Consider the following 21,759-nt stretch of genomic DNA (forward strand, 5'->3'; position numbering starts at 1 on the left):
GAGTGTATCAATCACAAATTTGATGAAAATTTAATTGGGTTTATGAAATCTAATTTGTGTATATATTTTTTTGTTATATTAATAATTGATTATATATAGTTTCGGTGGGGTAATTTAGCTTGGCTTACCAAGTTTAAGGATGTGTTTTGTAAAATTAGTATAATAGTTGAATTTATTAGTTGAAAATTTACGAGCTATAAGATAGAAGTTGAAAAATTCAGTAGTTATAAATTAAATAATTAAATTGAAAGTATTTGATAAAATTAATTGATAAACTATTTGATAAATGTAAAATGACATTACAATGTGTTTGGATAAAGAATTTTAAAAATTTAAAGAACTTGAAACTTTTAGAATTTAAAATTATTTTGATTTTAATTTTCTTCATTTTTTTAAATATGTTGTTTGAACAAGTTAATACACATTTTTGAAGTTTTAAATTTAGTTTGGATAGGCAATTTAATTTTCATCATGGATAAAATTGAATTAAAGTAAATATATATTAAAATTTTAAGATATAATTTATAAAATTAAATATTTACCAATTTCACAGAGATGTTTTTTTTCTTCTTGAATTCACAAAGAAATCTTTCCAAGAAGATCATACAGATCAAAATAGATCACAAAATTTTGCTCAAAATCACTTGCTTGCATTTTTGTATGTGAAAATCAATTTTATAAAGTTTTCAGATCTAGATAATCGATTATTTCAATAGATAACCGATTATTTTGTTCTTAGCAATTCTGTAAATCACTCAAGAACAAAATAATTAATTATTTCACAGGATAATGGATTATTTCAGAGAGCACTTTATGGAAAATCGATTATTTCAACATAATCGATTATTACATCAACGTTTTTAAAACAGAGCAAATAATCAATTATTGTTAATGAATAATCAATCATTTTGAGTTGATTCTCAAATTTCGATTTTAAACATTCAGAAACTTTCCAAGTTATGCTCTATCATCATTATATTAATTTTAAGGCAATTAAGATAAGGATTTGACACATTACAAAGCATAAACTAACATAAACATGCATAAGACAAAACAATCAAGAAATTACTACTCATAAACTACTCTATTACAATTTAAACATTCAAATAGCTCATGATCTTCAATCTTCTCCTTTGTAATCATCAAAATATTTCAGAAGTTGATTCACCATCCATGAATCTCAACAATAACCTTTACTTTTTGTCGTCGCAACTTCGTTTGTGGAATGGCAACTATTGACATGACGAGCTCACTTATTTCACCATCCAATGCTGAATTATTACATTTCATGGAAGCCATGTCAAGACATGATGAAGAAGCCCTAATAGTCCTTTGTCGACAATGTGAGACCAATCAAGCACATTACAAAGCTGATCATGAATATTACTAATAGAAACTCTAGGCTCTATACTAAGAGAATAATGACATTCCTTCAAGAACCAATATCTTAACAACAGAGGAGTACATGACCTCCAAATCGACTTGAGACACTTATGTCGTGTAAAACATCCTATTTATTATAAAGGGGATACATTTTAATAATCATCCTTTCGGTCTCCACTTTTTAGTGGATCTTTATACCCCTTGAATGTAAAAAAAAAAAAAAAACCTTTTATGTCTTCTACAACTTCTAATATTTGTCTATATATAATTATTAGAGACATGAAGTACTTCGGCCCCTCTAGTATATATAAGTGAAATAAAAAAAAATATATAAGAAATTTCAAATTCTCACTTTATAAGGAATTTTAACAAAATGCTTGAATTTCAAATTCTTTATAAAATTTTCATCCAAACAAAGTATTTTACACTAAAGCATTTGAAATGTTTTAAAAATTGAATTACTATTTGATAAATGTAAAATGACATTACAATGTGTTTGGATAAAAAATTTTAAAAATTTAAAGAACTTGAAATTATTAGAATTTAAATTATTTTGATTTTAATTTTCATTATTTTTTAAAATATCTTGTTTGGACAAGTTAATACAAGTTTTAATTTTCATTATTTGGATAGGTAATTTAATTTTCACCATGGATAAAATTGAATTTAAATAAATATACATTGAAATTTTAAGATTTAATTTTATAAAATTAAATATTAAATAATTTTTAAATATTTAATAGTTTTATTTAAAATAATATTAGATAGTATTTAATAATTTTAAAAATAATTTTGGTAAAATAAAGAGAAACTAAAACTTTATAAGTTTTAAATTACTTCAATTAATGCTAGTTAAAGTTATTTGGATTATTTAGTAAGTGGAAGTAACATTTAAAATTTCTTATTTGATAAAACTTTTCTACTTAGGGATAATAAGAGGAAACATTATTCAATATTTTTAAATATTGAAAATTAAACTTTGGATATTGACAATGATCATTCTTTTTTTAAGTGAATAGGATTTTTTTTTCTAGCTATCTAAATAATGTTTCTAAGAATGATAATGATCATTACATGTATGATAATAAATTTAGTTGGAATAATAACATTAATAGTTGCAATGATAGTTATCTTCATTCTCAAATATGTATTGATAGTTTCATTTTAAGTGATAGTTACAAATACAATGATAGTTATTTTTATAGTTACATTTTTGGTAAAGACAGGAATTATAGTGAAAGTGAGAACATTCTAGTTCTTGTATAACAACTAGGATGAATGATAAAAATGATAATAATTCTACAATAGGTAAAAGTTCTAATAATCTCAATGAAAGTAAAAAAAAATATAAGCATTTGTGGATTGAATACAAAAATTGTTATGGATTAAATTATGAAATTTTTTTGAAATCTAAAATTAATATTTGTGAATATTGTTGATATCATTTAAAAATGGGGAAGTTCTTATAAAATTGAACTTTTGATTGATCTAGGTACTTGAAATACTATGGATGAAGACACAATATCTCAGGATCTCATTGAATTTCATTCAAAAGAGGAACCTTACAAAGATTATATTGATTTTTATAAAAGAAAAATGAGATTAATTGAGACTGGTCAAACCTATATCAATTGGAATTATGGATTTTCAGTTCATGGGAGGTAGTATGGGATCCATAGTAGGTGAGAAAATCACCCATTTGATAGAATATGCTACCAATCAACTTTTACCTCTTATTCTAGTATGTGTGTCTTGGGGGCACTTATGCAAGAAGGAGGTTTGAGCTTGATGCAAATGGCTAAAATCTCTTAAGCTTTATATGATTATCAAACAAATAAAAATTATTCTAAGTAACGGCATTTGCATCTACTACTATTGGAGGGGTGACAACTAGTTTTGACATGTTGGGGATGTTATTATTATCAACTAAATGCTTATATTGTATTTGCAAGTAAAAGAGTAATTGAACAAATATTGAATAAAGTAGTATCCAAAGGTTCACAAGTAGCTAAATATTTATTCCATAAAGGGCTTATTTGATTCAATTGTATTGTGTTATCTTTAAAAGGATGTTTTGAGTGAGTTATTTTAATTCCGTAATTTGTTTTGTTTGACTAAAAAATAAGGCATCGCCAAAAAAATTATTTTTCAGTCAAAGAAAAGAAATTATAAAAAAATATGTAAAAAGTGAAAACATACATGATCAAAGTATTAAAAGAATAAACAAAGGATGTATTATGATACATATGTTTGTTTCATTTAGAAATGGAAGGTAAAATGAAATAAATTCATTTATTTAGTTCAACATATATAGCTAATTATATAATACGTACATATCTATCTATATCGGAATTATAGTGATTATATACTATCTTTATAACAATATAAATAAGAAGAAAAATAGAAAATAACAATATTTATTTTATGAGGTACAAATAGTAAATCGAAGTACCTATTTTATGATAAGCTTTCCTTCTATTTTTGTTCCTTTAGTGGGCCTAATTTTTGTGAAAATTGCAATGACTTCTTTATTTCTTCATGTTAAAAAAAAACGAAGATTTTTTTTTTAGATATAGTAAGTAGGGACACATCTCATATATCAACTTAATTGCATTTCTTAACTAAGTTGTCTAAGGTTTGAATCCTGACTTTAAATATAAATTTTTAGTAATGGATACTTTATACCAATATTATAATTATAAATAAAAAAATAAAAAATCAACCTGTTAAAACAAAGTCAAAATGATATTTCTTATAGCGTAATTAAATACTCTTTGATCTATATCTAAATTAGAATAATTATCTTGAACGAAAGGACTTTTAAAAGTTTTTTGATATATATTTTTATCAATGAATTTTTTTAAAAAATTATTTTAACCTCTTATATCTTGTTGTCTATTTGTTAATTTTATTTTCAATTAAATTTTCATATTTTAAAATAAATTATTTATCATAAATTTAAGATATAATTTATACCATAAAAATATTTATTTTTACATATTTTAATTATATATATATATATATATATATCATGTGCCTTGGGAAGAAAGACGGACTTATCTTATACTATAATTCGATAGAGAAAGGGTTATTTTTAATAAATTTCTTTTAATAATTTTTAAAAGTTCTCTTACATTAACTTTTTAAAAAAATTATTTTTTAATGTATACATAAATTACTTTTTTTTATGACATTATGCATACATTAATTTTAGTTTATAAATAAATTTTTTTTTTTTTTTTTCCTTCTATTTGCTTGTCTTATAACTCATTCCAACTCAAAGTAAATTGTTGCATTAGTTGATTTTGATATTTTCCATTTTTCTAAAAAAATAATGGATATATGAAAATTAGTTACAATTACCAAGGTTAATTAAAACTATTTTGCAACTACAGTTAACAAAAAAATTTATGACCTTGGAGACAAACAGTTTACGTAAATTGTCATGGACTTTCTCGCTAAACTCATTCTAAATGAAGTGCTTGAATCTGATATTTTTTCAATTGATGTCACTATATAGGTAGATGGGACACAAGGGAGAAAACGTTTAAAGTTTACATTGGATACATCAGAGACAAATTATGTGAAATCCATTAGGGGATTGGATGCTTAAGAATGTAATAATTTAGGACGGATTTTACGGTTGATGATAAGAAAAAATTATAAGAATAAAGTAATGAGTGACAGTGTCCAATCATCAAACTGTAATTTGTAATCCTGAAAAATAAACAACTTAACTTAAGGCATGTGAAGACACTCTTCTAAGATACTTATATGCATTGTAAGTCTAGAATACAACAAGAACTTCTCAATATAAACCGAGATATGAAAATTAAGAAGTCAATTGACTTTGAGCCAGGAATTAAAAGTAGGGGTGGGCATGGATCGGTTTTTTTAAAAAACCGATCCAAACCGAACCGATCCGTTTTTAAATGGATTAATTTATTGGATTCCGATCCAATCTAGTTTACTGATCTAATTTTGAACTGGACCTAATTAATGGATCGGTTTCGAACCAGTTTTGATCCAAATTTATGGATTAATCCATTTTTAAAATGGATTGGATAAAAACCGGTTTTTTTAAAACCATTTTTTAACCATATTTTTTTTACTAATTTTTTAAACCAGATTTTTTAAGGCAGTTTTTTAACCCAATTTTTTAAATCATATTTTTTTTACCAAATTTTTTTAACCCAATATATTTCAGGATTCCTACTATCTCTCGGCACCCATGGATTTTTTTCTAGAGCAGTACCTGAAATTGAAAGCTCACCAAAAATTAATTATTTAAAATTCTAAGAATTAAATTAAAGAGAAAGCAAAAGAGAAGGTATTTACAAATTTAGGAAATAAGGTTTATGCAAAGAAACAAATGCACTAGCCACCACCAGCAGTCCAGCACCAACAACCAAAGAGGCAGAGAATGCATAGTGATTTTATTCGCGAGAATCGCAACTTACAAAATGCCAAGACTCCAACGCGACTCCATTACACATTTCGCAATTCACCGCGTAATCAGGAGAGCATAGGAGAGGCGTGCGTACTGTGTGTAGTGTGTAGTGCGCATAGGAAAGCAGTCAGAATTGGGGAAAAAGTTAAAACAGATTTTTTTTAAGGGGTTTTATCCGATCTGCTTTAAATAAACCGGTTCAGTTAAATGATTTTTTAAAAACTGGTTCGGTTTGAATATTTTTAATTTGGATCAGTTATTTTTTGGATCAGTTTGGTTCAATTTTGAATGGTTCGGTTCGGTTCAGTTTTTTTGCACACTCCTAATTAAAAGAGAGCAAGAGTAAGAATTAAAGTGTTGTTAGAATAGTGGATTAAGCCTAACTCAACCCTACAAAACCGGCTTGTATGGTGAGGATTGCTTTCCACTTATATACTATTCAATTGCCTAATCTCTAGTCGATGTGGGACTTGGGTTTTTCCCAATACACCCCCTCACGTCCAGCACTATTGGGCTTGGTACGTGGATAAATGGTGGGTGACCCTTTTCAGTGATCTAGGATTGGCGGGACTTGAGTTTTTCCCAATACACCCCCTCACGCCTATAAGGCATGCATCAATGGTGGGTGGCCCATTTTTAAAGTGGATCTAAATGGCTCTGATACCATGTTAGAATAGTGGATTAAGCCTAACTCAACCCTACAAAACCGGCTTGTATGGTGAGGATTGCTTTCCACTTATATACTATTCAATTGCCTAATCTCTAGTCGATGTGGGACTTGGGTTTTTCCCAATAAGTGTGGTATGTGAAAATTGGGTAAGTAGAAAGTTAATTATATATGTAATAGAAACAAACGACCCTTGAAGATAAACTTCCCTTATATTTACTAGAAAAAAAGTAGCAATTTGAATCTTAGCTGAGCAAAATGCACAAGTCTAGGTTGTAAACTCCTAATCGCAAAGAGAAAGTTGGATAGAGTCCAAACAGGTAGGGTTTTGTCTTCCAAATTAAACACAGTCATGTTGAACAAATATTGTAGCTTACATGATTGAATGCTTTGCTTCAGATCATTTATCCCAGAAAGGTCCAATATCATTAAGTGGCAATATCTACATTCAAAACACCAAAAGATTAGGGGAAGGTGATAAGGAAAAAGGAGGGAGATGTTGTTAGGCATCATATCATACACAAACTTACCTTCCAAAACATCTTGCCCTGAATAAGGCCATAAGGAACAGGCCCAAATTTTCTTGAATCAAGGCTATTATACTTGTTATCTCCCTCTAGCCAAACGCCACCCTTTGGAACCTGTAGAGGGACGACATACTTAGACCAAAAAATCCCCAAAACACATTCAACAATGGAAAAATGTAAAAAATCTCTAGACCAAAAGCTATCAAATATCAAGCCCTTTCTTAACGTGAAGGATGCTACTTACCAGTTATCCACAAAAAACAAAGAGACTTCAAAATACTAGGAAAGCAAAACCCATAATTAAAATGATCACAAAAATTGCGAGTTTAATTTTTCTGATATTGACCATACCACAGTTGTCTCAGGCTTATCATTGTTCTCGGGATCTGAAATGTATGTAACACTATCACCCTCCAATCCAACCACGCGTTTTGTCATGAAGCCTCTAGGGTCTTGAGGATGACGCAAGACTACAATATCTCCACAAGCAACTTTACCAAACCGGGTTGAGATCTTTTCCATTAAGAACACATTTGGTCTCAGTTCGATTGTAGGAAGCATGCTAGGACCATATGTCTGCAGCATTAGAAGTGATTACGTTTTAATAATGGATTAGAGTTTATGGCAGGTTGGCATAGAAATCATGCTTACCACAACAGGGCTGATCACATAGGTGTTGGTAATGTGTAGAAAACAAAAGAGCTTAGAAACAGCGATAGTTTTTTCCCATGCTACTTTGATAATTGGCACAAATGGCCCCAGGTTTCTGAATATCATCGCTGCCCTTGTCCTCTGCAGGTAAAAATCCCAAATATTGTTATGTGTGAAAAACAAGTGCTCAGTACATCCTTAGCAACCAAACACGTGTCAGATGTGAGTGTTGAGGGAAAGCTGAAAGCATGGTGTTGCAACTTCCGGAAGCAATCAGATATGTAAAGACGGGTAGAAGATGGCACTGTGGACCCGAAGAGAGAACATGTAACTGCTTGTGACAAAAGGTAGACAACTTGTGAACTAAACACAGATCAGTCATGTAAAGCCCCCAAAAGGTAGACTACTAATAATGATGATTGATGAGTATTGACCACAACCTGCTAACTCAAATTATTATTCAAAACAATGCAAGCTTTTCAAGTCCAGAAACATACTTTCCTTGTACTAAACGGGAAGGAGTCTATCTTGAAATTAATAAAACTGTAATACAAATGCTTATCCTTAAAGCGTGGCTTCAGACTTCGTTGCACCCATTGTATGAGAAATGACGTTTGCAGGAAAAAACGGAGGAGAACACTGAGATTTGTTAAATTACAAACTGTAATACAAATGTTTATCCTTAAAGCGTGGGTTATGATCTTATCAGTAATAACTAACAATACATTTCACCTTCCAGAAATCCCAACTCAGAAACTTGTGTGCGAGAGTTCAAGCGTGTGTCCATGATTGAGAACATACATCAAACAGTTTGTGATCAATATCAAACATAACTAATTAGCACAACAGACAATTATTAGCTATAAGATTATGAATGAACCATGAATTTATCCCTAGTAGTTCATATTGGGGGCTTAAGTATGCGGTAATTAGTTAGGAGTTGCATTGATTGTTATTGAGAATTAGGATGAAACAAATGAAACTAGTGAAAAGCATTGGAGGAAGAAAATTCGAAATTAGTTACCTACCTCTAATAAGCGTACTCTACTTTCAGTTCTCTACCTGGCGTTGGCCAGCGGGTGTGTGAAAATGTTCTCTTTGCCACGAGTACACGGTAACACCACCTGTGGATCTATGGTTCGATATATAATAATTGAAGGAAACGTGAGGATTAATATGTAACGTTTTGTGCATGAAGGAAAAGCATCACCTTGTATGACGTTCTTGTGGATCCAGATGCTACAATCCCATCCTGTGAAGGCCTGTAGGTTTCAATCCCTAACCAAAATAATTAACAACATACAAACAAAAATTTTAACACTTCATTTTAATTAACAAAAAAATTAATTTCATATAATTTAAATTTTATAACACAAAACAAAATTACTTGTATTTCTAAAAACTTAAAAAAATCTAAACTCCTACAAATTTTAATTATCAACAATATCAAAAAATATTTCATGTAAACAAATTATTATTATTTAAAAACATTAAAAAAAATACCTTTCACACTTGCATCCTTCTTTTTCTCCTTCATTAACAAGTTGACAAGGGCCTGCAACGGAGGTGACTAGAGCTGGCTGCGCCACTACACCGGAGTCAGAGGAGTGTATAACAGGAAACGTCACAGCGACTGGCGTATCACATTGGTTGCATGCATGCTACAAAACGTCACATATAACTAGTGTTAAACGGACTTTTTCATCTTTCCAATGCAAAAATATCAAAGCAACTAATGTGAAGCTTTTGGGTTACGTTAAACGTAACTCTAAATCAAACACACACACAGTAGTCCACGTTTTATGTTGAACCATCGATGCTCCAAAAACGTCTTCTTTACATGCATGCAAAACGTCGAGGTCTTTGACGTTTTCTAAGTCTCCACGTGACCAAAGTCATTCATTTTATTTTTTAAAATCTTTATTTCTAAAATTTTATTATTTTTTTTAATTTATTCAGATCAAAATGCCTGAGATTATTAACTTGTTACCATCGTAATGCGTCACCCATTAAATTTTCTAGTTTTTGCTTTTATATATTTTTTCATTTATCTTATTTTTAAAATTTATTTTGATCTTTTATTTTTTAAAATATTCATTTTAATTTTTTATCTCCTAAATTTAGGTTAATTTATTTATTTAAAATAAATTTCTGACTAATTTAAGAATTGAAATTTGTTTCATATGATTCATTATATAAAAAATATTGAAGACAATTAAGTTAAACCAAATATATTATAAATGTGGTGAAAATAAAAAAAAATTAAAAAAATATAATTTTATATTATTTTCTATTTGTTCATAAGATATAATTTCACTTGATTTTCACTATATTTATATCCCTTTTGGATTAAAATGTAAATTTCATTTCATAATTTTTATATAGGTGAATTTATTGTTATAAGTTTCATGTTTTCAATTAATCAAAACATGGTTCAAAATTATGTTGCAAAATAAAAAATCATCATTGTTTTAAAATGTCCAAATTGATTCAAATAAAAAAGTTAAAAGATCAAAATGAACATTTTAATAAATAAAAGACCAAAAGTAGAATGTAAGTTTTTTTTGTAAACAAAATTTTACCAAGTAAAGGAGTAAAAATATTGGGTTATCTCTCAGCAAGTGTTTTTTTAATATCACTAATTGACATATAAAGTCCATTTCAAGATTTGTTAAATAAATTTATTCAATAAACTTTGTCTCAAGATATGGTCTGAGCCTTTGTCCATTGACTATTTAGTTTCTCTTGTTAGTAGGATCTTCCTCCGCTATGAATCCAAAATAATTAAGTGATCACAAATGTTCCACTTCATTTTGACTTCAACTTTCCTAGAGAGAGTTTTCAGTCAAGAGTTGTATAGGAACACTTGTTCTTCATATTGGAAGTTGCTCTTAATCAACAAATATCATAAAAACACTAAGCTTTTTCTTAATAGTTCTATGATGACTTAGCATTGAGCCTCATCTCTTTTAACTCCATTAGCTACTACTTCATCCTTTATGAGTTTCTGTATACTCTAAAGGATCAAAAATTAAAGAATTTCAAGATCTAGTAAGCCTTATGCTTTAACTCAATAAGTAAGTAACACACGTTTCCATAGAAAAATTGGAAAATAGATGTGTTACACATCTCGGTCAAGCCAAGTTGACTGCCTCCAACCCACCCATGTTACCTCGGTGAAGTCGAGTTAACCTCCTCCAGTTAACTCATCATATTTCATCCATTGCCCATTATTATGCAATAAATGTGACACCTTTACTACCTCAACACATATATTGTAATAAGGTAAATAAAACTAACGAATAAATTTTTCAATGTTGGTAAAAAGGGTTCACATAAAATCTCCGTACACTAGTGGAAAATGAGGCTTTTACGTCACCTCTTTCTCATCGGACTTAACAAAAACCGACGTAAAAAAAATGTGGTGGCATTTTTGTAATTTTTGAAAATTTATTTACGTCGGGCCTGGTAGGGTCCGACGTAAAATGTAAAATCTACGTCAAATACAACATACAACCGACGTATATTTTATATTTTACGTCGGACCTGGTAGGGAGGCACACGCACGCATGCACTCACTCAGATCTCATCACTTTTCTAGATTCTTCTTTGTATAAACCCTCTCCCTCTCCTTTGTTGGTAAATCATTTTTCTATCTTCTGCAGAGTGGGGTGAACTCTATGTTACTCGTTCGCACATTGTTGCAGCTCAGGTATGAATCGCTAACACCTTTTTGCTTCGCATTGCTATTGTGGCTATTTGTTCTATTCGATCTTTATGTTGTTCTATTTGTTTGGGTTGTTGGCCTTTTCTTCTAGGTTATTCTATCAAGCAGAACGACCCGTTCGTTCTGCTTGCACTCGTTATGTTTTTTTTTATTTACAACTTTTTTTACGTACGATCTTGGCAATGTCCGACGTAAATTTACGTCGGATTTCACAACCGACGTAAATTTAAGTCTCTCACTTTAACGTCAAACTTTTTTCTGATGTAAAAAGCTTAAAATAACCGATGTAAATTACCTATTTTGTACTAGTGGTAGTTGTTCTTCAATATCCAAAATAATTGAAAATAAAACTTGGAAAATAAAACCTAAGAGTTTACAAATTATTTTCAAAATAATAAGTACAACTCCAAATCCATATAAAAATCCATGTCCTAGAAATCCTCTGTCCTGATGTCACAATATCAGAACATACCCACGATTCAACTGTTGGCATTCTAGATGCCACTCATAGCCGAATCTTCCTCACCTAAAATATCCACAAATTGTACGGTGAGAAAAGAAAACATTTATATGTAAAGCACACAAGGATAATTCACAACATAATCTCGTCATAACTCATTACTTAATGAAATATTTACAAGCATTTCTATATATCCTTAATTCCATCAATCATGCATCATATTCACATCACAATTCACAATCAGACCAATCTTTCATAAATCTTGCAATTAACACTATGTCAAGGTCACGCCTTGTAGCATCTCTTGCCCAAGGTCGTGTCACCCCCGACATAAGTGCGAGGAATCACACATCTCACACTATGCCAAGGTCACGCCTGTAGCATCTCTTGCCCAAGGTCGTGCCACCCCTTACATAAGTGTTAATTACCTCACACGTCCCACACTATGCCAAGGTCACGCCTGTAGCATCTCTTGGCCAAGGTCGTGCCACCCTTGACATAAGCATGAAGATTCACACATCCTACACTATGCCAAGGTCACGCTTGTAGCATCTCTTGCCCAAGGTCGTGCCACCCCCGACATAAGCATGAGGAATCACACATCCTACACTATACCAAGGTCACACCTGTAGCATCTCTTTCCCAAGGTCGTGCCATCCTCGACATAAGCACGAGGAATTATAGACACCCAATTTCGTCCAGGGGCATACAATCAACAGGATAGGACATTAGAGGGCCCAAAAGCCCAAATCAACTATTTTTAATGGCCCAAAATGGGCTGTTCCAAAATCAGAACAGGCCATTCCCAAGTCCGGAACGGGCCGTTCTCGAATTGGAACAGGCCATTCCGAGACTCCTAAAAAGGCCTAACAATTGTACCAGAACGGGCCGTTCCAAACCAATTAAAGGGCCTAAAATTTGTACCCTGGAACGGGCCGTTCTAATTTCAAAACGGGCCGTTCTAGGGTGAAAAAATAATACATAACGTTCGGATCTGGAACAGGCCGTTTCGAATCCAAAACAGGTCGTTCCGGCCCACATCTGATGCCTATAAATAGAAATCTCGGCCACAATTCTCATGACCCAAAAAATTTCGTCCAGCACTCCTTAGAGCTCGAAATTTCTCTTTTTCTCTCTCTCTCCCCTATTGTATTTCTTGAGTATTGTGAGACAATTGTAGTGCGAAAGGTAGGGGTGTTCAAATTGCTAAACTAAACTAAACTAGAAGAAAACTAAACTAAACTATAATAAATAGTTCACTAAACTAAATTGAACTAAAATAAATATTGACTAAACTAAACTAAACTATTATATAGATTAGTGCACTATAGTTTTAGGAGTTTGAATTAAACTATAATATTAATTAAATTAAATTATTATTAATTATAAATTAAACTATTATTAATTATAAATTAAATTATTATTAATTATAAACTAAATTGAACTATATTAAAAAATAAATTTAAAATCATTTTTAAATTGAGCTACCAAATCATTGATATTATATATAAATTAAATTTAAAACAATTTGAAATGCAAAACAAGTATTACATTGATAAAAGTCCTCATGATAGATCTTTCATTCATATTTTTTTTGAAAATCAATAAAATCTTAGTCTTTCAAATTTCCTCTAGAGAATTTCCTTTGATCATGTTGGTTACAATCTTGCATGTACAGTCCAAGGCTTCTTGATATTGAAATAGTTTGTAACCTAAAAAAAATTATCACATTAATATGCAATATAGATTTAACTTGCTAAATAAATAGAGCACCATGAAATTTTCATTATATAGATATAGATATTAAATATTTATGCAATGAAATCATTCACCTAATGTTAATCATCAAGATTAATAGAGGTCAATGACGTCCCTTCTTGTGGAGACAATATCTCTTCAAAAAAATAAAAATAAAAAATAAACATATTTCATAATTTTGAAAAGTTATTGTAAAAAGATAATAAAAACATGTAAAACATTCATATTAACTTACCATGCTCTAATTTCTCAAGCTCTTCAAAGTACTCATTAGTAAATACAAAAAAAGATGATCCTTTCAACCAATCTTGCGTGCAAACTAGTGCTTCCACCATTCTAGGAGTAAGAGAACTTCGATAAGGATCTAGAACCCTTCCTCCAGTACTAAATGAAGATTCTGATGCTACTGTAGAAACAGGAATGACTAACACTTCTCGAGCTATACTTCCAAGGATTGGAAATCTAGCTGAGTTTACTTTCCACCAATTTAAAATATCAAATTCAACTTACTTGATGAAAGGCTCACAATCTTCTTTTAGATACTTGTCCAACTCAGATTTTGCATCAAATCTACGCCCAGTTGTTTGTAAATAAAAACTCATACCATGGATATCATCATCATCATCATCCAATTGTACTACTTGGTGATTACTTTGAGAACCCTCCTCAATACCTTGGTACTGCTCATAAAGCGATCTTAAAGTAGAAGACAACTTTAACTTTAATTCATTTGCCTGATCATCATCAAATAAATAGTCAATGAAATGGTTAACATATTCCAATTTACACCTAGGATCAAGGACAACAACAATAAGTAACAAAATGTTAATTCCATTAGCTCTTCCCCAATATTTGTCATATTTAGTTCTCATTCGAGTAGCCATTGACCTTATGAAAATATCATTATTCTCTTGATACTTGCGAATCTTCCTTCCAATTGCAAATACTTCCTTCATATATATATTACTAGTGACATGATAAGAACCAGAAATACGTATCGTTGCATCATAAAACATCTTCAAGAAAGGTAAGAGCAAACGAGCATCATTCCAATCAGATTCTAATGGTACACCTTTTCCTTTATGGAGATCCTCAACATATTTATTATCTTGCATTTCAAGTAAGTCAAATGCTTTTTTATACTTGAGAGCTGCCTCCAACATTAAGTAAGTTGAATTCCACCTAGTTTCAACATCTAGACAAACAAGGCCTTTATAGGTAATTTTCTCTTGTTCAGCACAAGCCTTGAATCTAGCCAATCTAGATGGTGAGGATCTAATGTACTTGACTGCACCACGAATTCTTAAAATGGAGTCATCTACCTCTTTAAGGCCATCCTTCACAATTAAACACAAAATATGCGCACAACAACGCATATGAATATACTCCCCCTTCAAAAGTACACTATGCCAAGACATCAACCTCTTTTTCAGGTATTGAATCCCAAGGTCATTAGATGAAGCATTGTCCACAGTTAAACTAAAAACCCGATTCAAATCCCATTCATTCAAGCATATCTCAACATTTTTTGCCATAATCTCTCCTGAATGTCCCATGATTTGACGAAAGTTCAAAATTTTCTTTTGCAACTTCCAATTATTATCAACAAAGTGTGCAATGAAACTCATATAAGTCAAGTTCTGGATTGATGTCCATATGTCTGTTGTAAGACAAACTCTCCCACAATGCATAGAAAGAAATTTCTTCAAATTTTCTCTTTCCTCATTAAAGAGTATAAAAATATGATGGGTTAATGTAGAGCGTGATGGGACGCTAAATCGTGGTTGCAACACACTTAAAAACTTGATAAATGATTCATTCTCCACAAATCGGAATGGCAACTCAGCAACCACAAACATCTTCACTAGCTCCTTTTGGCATATTTCTTGGTCAAATTTAAAATAATTTGGCGAAGAGCGAACACCACCACTCACTTGCCCTTCTACAGTTTGTGATGAAGAAGAATTTGATCTTTTTATTTTAAGTCTTTTATTTGGACCTTCATCACATCTCATTAAATGTGTCTTCATAGCACTAGTTCCAGTCAAGTATTTAATTAGGATACCACAATAATTGCAATTTGCCTTATGGTCTTCATCAGAATTTTTAGTGAAATGCTCCCACACAAATGATCGAGTACGCCTTAATGATGTGCTTGAATGAGGTGGTAATGTAGCATTAGTGGTAGAGGCATCTGGTTCCATCTCTGGCAAAGAAAGTTCCATTTAATTTTTTTCTCCCTTACAACTATCAAACCAATAAATACATAAATAAGAACTTTCAATTTTTATAATAAAATCAAATATAATTGGTTCTATATGTTAGCTTCTGTGTTAGCTTCAAATAATTTTTTGCTAATAAATGCCTTTTCTACTGCTAAATTTTTCTACCGCTAAATTTTTCTACCGCTAAATTTTTTCATACTCTAAATCATACTTGAAGTGCAGGGTGGCAGTGTTAATCTGGTACCTAATACAAACGAGTTTATGGGTTAATATTCATGTGCTATCCACCTTCATGCAAACGTGTCTGGTACTTTTTGTGTTATAACTTCCAAACACAAATCAAATAATTAATTTTTTCTTCATCATTTCTCTCCAATATATGATGGCAGGCAGTATTCTATGGGGGCACATTATATTAATATTGATTAAAAAATAACATCCAAAAAAAATATAAGAAGCAAATCCTACTGAGATATGATATTTGGACCCAGCAAAGATAACGTGCAACAATGATTTTACTTCATTTTCTAATGTATCTCTCAGTTTCCTTTCTCAAAAAAGCAAAAAGCAAAAATGCATCTCCCAATTTCAATCAATCTGCTAACTACTACTGTATAATTATTAGTTAGTGAGGCCAGGGTGTAAATGTGATTGAATTAAAGTAAAGGATTTGAATTTAATTCAATAAATTCAATGTTTTTTTAATTTAATTCAATGTTACGTTAAATTCAAATTTTGTAAACCTGAAATTAATTTTTTTTATAAACAACAAATATTTTTCTATCGCTAAATTTTTTCATACTCTAAATCATACTTGTCCAAAAATAGAGTAGATAATGCCTGTTTTTGACTTTATTATTAACCTTGCTACTACACAATCACCCCTAAAGTATGCACCTTAAACAGCCTAAAGGTCCATACTTGAGTATGGTTCACTTAAATTTTCAAATATTGCTAATTTAATTTCACATACAATACAATCAGTAACCACAAGTTTCTCTACTGTTAAAAGGCTCAATGAAGGTTTAATTGTATTTGTTTAGTTGATGAGAAGCTCTTGAAGTATCACAACTATCACTCCCTTAAATCATTAATACACTCTCTAGACCCAACAAAATAACTTAAACTCCCCAACACCTCCCCCCTTTATACTACTACACTAACTCAATCTGGTTAGACAAAGTTGCTTAGTAGAAAGACCTGATTCTTAATATATTGTGATTTAAACTTTCACAAATTTAATCAAAGTTAAACACAGCATCAAGTTCTACAAAGCAATCTAGGATGACCATAACCAACGTTGGCCTTATCTATACCCTCAAATTTTTCATCAACCATTAGCTGCAACATATTCCAGTGTAAATGTAACCTTGTCTAGTAGATACTGTCTCAACATTATACATATTCATCAGTGAGCAAAACAATTTCTTTCCCTGATGTTGCATTAGAGAAACCATCTGTCTACAACTATTGAGAATTGCTTCAAACATTTACAATTTCTAACACAACCCAAAAGGCAGAAATGAAAGAATAAGAGTCTAGCAAATTGCCTACAAATTATCAAAAACATGGAGTGCAAGCAACAAAAATATTTCTTTACTTATGCAGCGCAAACCCAAATTGAACAGAAACACCCAATAGTTCAGTCAAAATCAAATAACCCAGTAAAAGTGAAAAGTGAAGTAGATATCTAGATTTGTGAATAACCAAATAATTGATTATTTATAACAATATTTGATTATTTCAGTTAGAAAATTCTATATAATGATTTTCATTCTCAAAACTTAATATAAAAAAAAAACTTTACAAAATTGGTCAATGTGTGAGATCAAGAAAAATGTTTTTTTTAAAGGGAGTGTAAGATCAAAAAGAAGTTTAGAATATCAAGAGAACAATCTAGAATCCCTTAAGATGATTTGAGTTTTGATGATCACAAACATATCTCTAAAAATCTTAGAGTGTTTCTAAAACACCTCTTATAAACAACAAGAACGTTGCTTTATGTTTTTCAAAAGAAAAACATTACAGATGAAGTAGTAACACATTTTTTTAGGATTGCTTCATTTTATATTTTTAAATGATCTATACTGGTTCAACTATACAAAGGCCTACATCCAGTTCCTGACTTAGCACACCACTAAATCAAGTCATTCCACTATAATATTCTTTACACACACCATGTACAAGCAATGTTACAATCAAAATGAAAATCATACACAATGTTGAATCCACAAGATTTCACAAACAAAGACTCCTGTACCCCATAAGAACCTACTTGAGAAAAAAAAATAGTCTCATGATTTCTCTTAACTCTTCTAGAGACACCCTATCTCAAAGAGTAACATAACCCAAAAGCACAAATAAAGATTTAAGATAAGAGAGAATACACCTGGTATGTGTAGAATTATCTTGTACAGATATTAGCTAAAAAATTATTGAAATCTTTCAAGAACTCATTTTCTTCAATCAATCTTTAGCACTTGTATTCTTTCTGAAAAGTTTGTGATATGATCTTGTTCTAAAACATTTTTTAGAGTACAATAATAATGTTTTTCTTTCTTTTTTTGATGTTTTTTTTAAAGTTTTGAAAAGAGTTATACTTATAGTGCAAAAAGGATTTCAACATTTAAAAATTTCGCAACAATTGTAATCTATAACTTGTGAAGGTAATCTAGTACCAAAATGAAACCACATTAATTTTAGAACAAATACATTCTATTATTAGACATGGTAATCGATTAATCTGTGCTTCTTAGTAAGCATAAAACTCAATTTGTACAAAGGTAATCTCTACACAAGATCATTCTACACATATTAGGTATATTCTCTCTGATCTTAAGTCTTTGTTTGTGCTTTTGGGTTGTGTTACTCTTTGAGATAGGGTGTCTCTAAAGGAGTTAAGAGAAATCTTGAGACCTTTTTTGTTCTTTAGTAGGTTCTTATTGGGTGCAAGAATCTTTTTTTGTGAAATCTTGTGGATTCAAGATTATGTGTGATTTTCATTTTGATTGTAATATTGCTTGTACATGGTGTGTGTAAAGAATGTTATAGTGGAATGACTTGATTTAGTGGTGTGCTAAGTCAGGAATTGGACGTAGGCTCTTGTATGGTTGAACCAATATAGGTCATTTAAAAATATAAAATAAAGCAAACTTAAATAAAGTTATATCAAAACTAAAACTACATCTTCGAAAAGGATTCAAAAAGAACATGTTCCATAAGGCTTAGAACAATCTGAAGATCCTGGATAGCCTACCCAAGATCCTTGTAACATGTTTATATTACACTTTGAAGTCATATTCCAACTTATACCAAACCCAAACTCAACCTAATTAATTCTAACATCTTTACAATTCATAACATACATATTCCAAGTCTCCAAGCACAATTTAAAATATTAAACCATGTCCAAACATTTAAAAAAGGTTGCATGCTTATAATCATTTATTTAAGCCAAATGTCACTCTTTTAGGGTCATACACTACTCGAATCAAATTCAAATTGAACCAAATTAATTATAACATCTTTATAATTCACAATATACATATTCCAAGTCTCCAAACACAATTTAGAGCATGGTTCCTAAATTATATAGTTCTACCTATAAACACCCATAGATGCAAATTTTTGACAATTTTTTCAACCTCATTTTGGGTCATTTTCATGTGCAAACAAATCTCAATAGATAGTATATCACTTCACTACCATTTTTTTCATGCATTATACATCATTTTAAAACATTAAGATAGAGTTTTAGTCCTTGAAAATGTTTTTGAACAATAACCATGTTCTTTTTGAACACATAGAGAAATAACTCCATACAACTCAAAAACACACAAATATAATAAGGGACTAAAGAATCCTAAAAGAAACTAAAAAATTAGTGTAACCTGCTCCTTTACCTCCTCAAGAAAGAGTGTGTAGTGTGGAAATCAAGAACAAAGTCTCCATGTAAGCTTCAAAGTGTTTCCTTGCATAATGAAAAATAAAGAAGAGGAAAAAAAGATTAGAAAATTGAAAGGGAGAAAAAGATAATGAGGAAACAGGCAGGAGAACTTGCCTATGGAGAGAATCTAGGACGAAGTTTTTGAAAACTCTCTTCCTCCCCCACAAATTGGTCGACCCACACAAAGAAGAAGGTATAGAGACCTTTTGTTAAGTTATATAGGAGGAAAATTTAGGGTTTGATTGAGACTTACATAATCTTGCTTAGTTTTGGATAAATTAAATTTCTTAACCACCTTGAATCTCTCTATTAGTCACTTACCTAGGTTTTATGTTATATTATTTTAAAAAAGTATAACATAGTTAATTAGATAGTTTACTAACTTAATTATTAATTGATTTACTTCATTAACCACTTGATGTATTATTCACTATTAATTTTTCATCATTGAGTCTAGCTCAAACACTAATTACTTTTCATATTTTTTTCACTAATAATAATAACTATTAATAGTATCTAATTTAGTTCAAAAATTTGTTAATTTTGTTTTTATATAAAAAATTATTTATTTAATCTCATTTCATATTTTCTGTAATTAATTATCACATCTAAAATAAGTAATTATTTAAAAAAAAAATTCTATTTCATTTTCTACTTTTGAATTTTTAGAATGTTACACAAGTAACACGATATGGCTAACAACAATCAATAATCATTAAGATAAATTTTGAAACTATTTTAAAAATTGAGCTTGAACTTAATTCAATTCGAAAAAATCAAATTCTTAAGGTGAATACTAATTCCTACTTATATATATATATTATTATGATCTTATTTCTAATAATTGTGACAACTCCAACATCTTAGACAATAATAGTATAATGTATTTAAAAAGTTTCAAGCCCACGTGACTTAAGCCTCCAAAGTTGAATGAAACTTTCAAATCAATTCCTATATGTTAAATAAAAACATTTTTCTTATCTGAGAACATTTTTAAAAGTTTATTTTTATTACAAGAAAATTTTTAAAAATTCTTTTCTTTTTATGGCTGATTAAGGTTCAGTGAGGTGACCTGTTCTGTGTTATTTCTTTAGGGCCTTAGCCCATATGACTCTCGGCTCAGTTGAGTGTGCTGGCCCATTTCAACGTCTCTTTCTAAGCTAAAACCCCTAAACCCTAAAATGAATTCTGAAACGTAGAAGAATCTTATTAGTCTAATCAAAGCTAGAAAATTAATCAAATTACATCAAACATAATTTTATAACATGCTTAACATATGTTGGTAACTTCATCAACCTCACTTTTGTAAGAAAATAAAATGAGATAGTGCAGTTTTAAGATTATATGGTACAAAGATAATTAAGATATTTAAGAAATATTATTAAACGAGTACCTGCGGGTATGTATATCATCATACCCGCCCCCGCCCCATTTATAAACGGGTAAAAATTATCCGTCCCCATTATCTGCAGGTACCCAATTAACCTATCCATTTATTATCCGTAGTGGATTTTACCCTTAAATAACCATGCACTCAGATTTTTTTTTAATTCATTTATAAAGGTTTTTGATTTTGATTTTCTGTTGTGATTTTGCTCGTGTTACTACATGATTTTATTATGTGAGTTTATCCTTAATTTCAAACACTAAACAATAAATTTAGGGTTCATTTAGTTGAGAAATGTTTTTGTAAAACCGAAGCAAGTTCTGAAGATGAAGAATACGAGAAAATTGGAACAGTTTCTTGAATCTCCCGAAAGCTTTTTTTGAATCAGATGCATGCGAGTTTTCTACAGTGGTTGTTTTCTGGAATTTGCCTATTGAATTGACTTTGCAGCCTGTGAAAATGAAATGTCTAGGCAATAAAGATATGTAGATTTTTTATGATTGTAAGTACAAATCCCCGAGTCATGTGATTTGTTTTTACTGGTTGCAATCAGCTAAATACACGTTTCAAGCTGTTGG

The 21,759-nt window shown here is 30.4% G+C and overlaps 2 protein-coding genes and 1 pseudogene across 2 annotated transcripts; 1 reads left to right on the forward strand and 2 right to left on the reverse strand.

Moving 5' to 3' along the window:
• Positions 1-1,240: 1,240 nt before the first annotated feature.
• On the forward strand, positions 1,241-3,475 carry LOC109790926 (acetyl-coenzyme A carboxylase carboxyl transferase subunit beta, chloroplastic pseudogene; annotated as a pseudogene).
• A 3,218-nt stretch (positions 3,476-6,693) lies between these two features.
• Positions 6,694-8,721, reverse strand: LOC109790930 (mitochondrial ATP-independent inner membrane protease subunit 1a). The gene is made up of 5 exons (XM_083062780.1): positions 8,411-8,721; positions 7,679-8,009; positions 7,379-7,603; positions 7,031-7,141; positions 6,694-6,942 (listed from the first exon to the last, which is right to left on the reverse strand). Exons 2-5 carry the CDS (start codon positions 7,802-7,804, stop codon positions 6,901-6,903), a joined length of 504 nt encoding a protein of 167 aa, XP_082918906.1. The 5' UTR covers positions 7,805-8,009; positions 8,411-8,721; the 3' UTR covers positions 6,694-6,900.
• A 5,408-nt stretch (positions 8,722-14,129) lies between these two features.
• Positions 14,130-15,848, reverse strand: LOC145950534 (zinc finger BED domain-containing protein RICESLEEPER 2-like). Its single transcript, XM_083061629.1, has one exon. The coding sequence runs from the start codon at positions 15,846-15,848 to the stop codon at positions 14,130-14,132; it is 1,719 nt and encodes a 572-aa protein (XP_082917755.1).
• Between the last annotated feature and the right edge of the window lie 5,911 nt (positions 15,849-21,759).

Source organism: Cajanus cajan, chromosome 8, assembly GCF_000230855.2.
Source record: "Cajanus cajan strain Asha chromosome 8, NIPB_CcT2T_4, whole genome shotgun sequence".
NCBI lineage: Eukaryota > Viridiplantae > Streptophyta > Magnoliopsida > Fabales > Fabaceae > Cajanus > Cajanus cajan.

Excerpts from the sequence above, each read along its gene's own strand:
- LOC109790930 (XM_083062780.1), bottom strand. The coding sequence starts at position 7,804 with ATGATATTCAGAAACCTGGGGCCATTTGTGCCAATTATCAAAGTAGCA. Across the intron at positions 7,604-7,678 it reads ATGTGATCAGCCCTGTTGTG|ACATATGGTCCTAGCATGCT; the intron begins GTAAGCATGATT and ends CTAATGCTGCAG. Across the intron at positions 7,142-7,378 it reads ATAAGCCTGAGACAACTGTG|GTTCCAAAGGGTGGCGTTTG; the intron begins GTATGGTCAATA and ends GTCCCTCTACAG.
- LOC145950534 (XM_083061629.1), bottom strand. The coding sequence starts at position 15,848 with ATGGAACTTTCTTTGCCAGAGATGGAACCAGATGCCTCTACCACTAAT.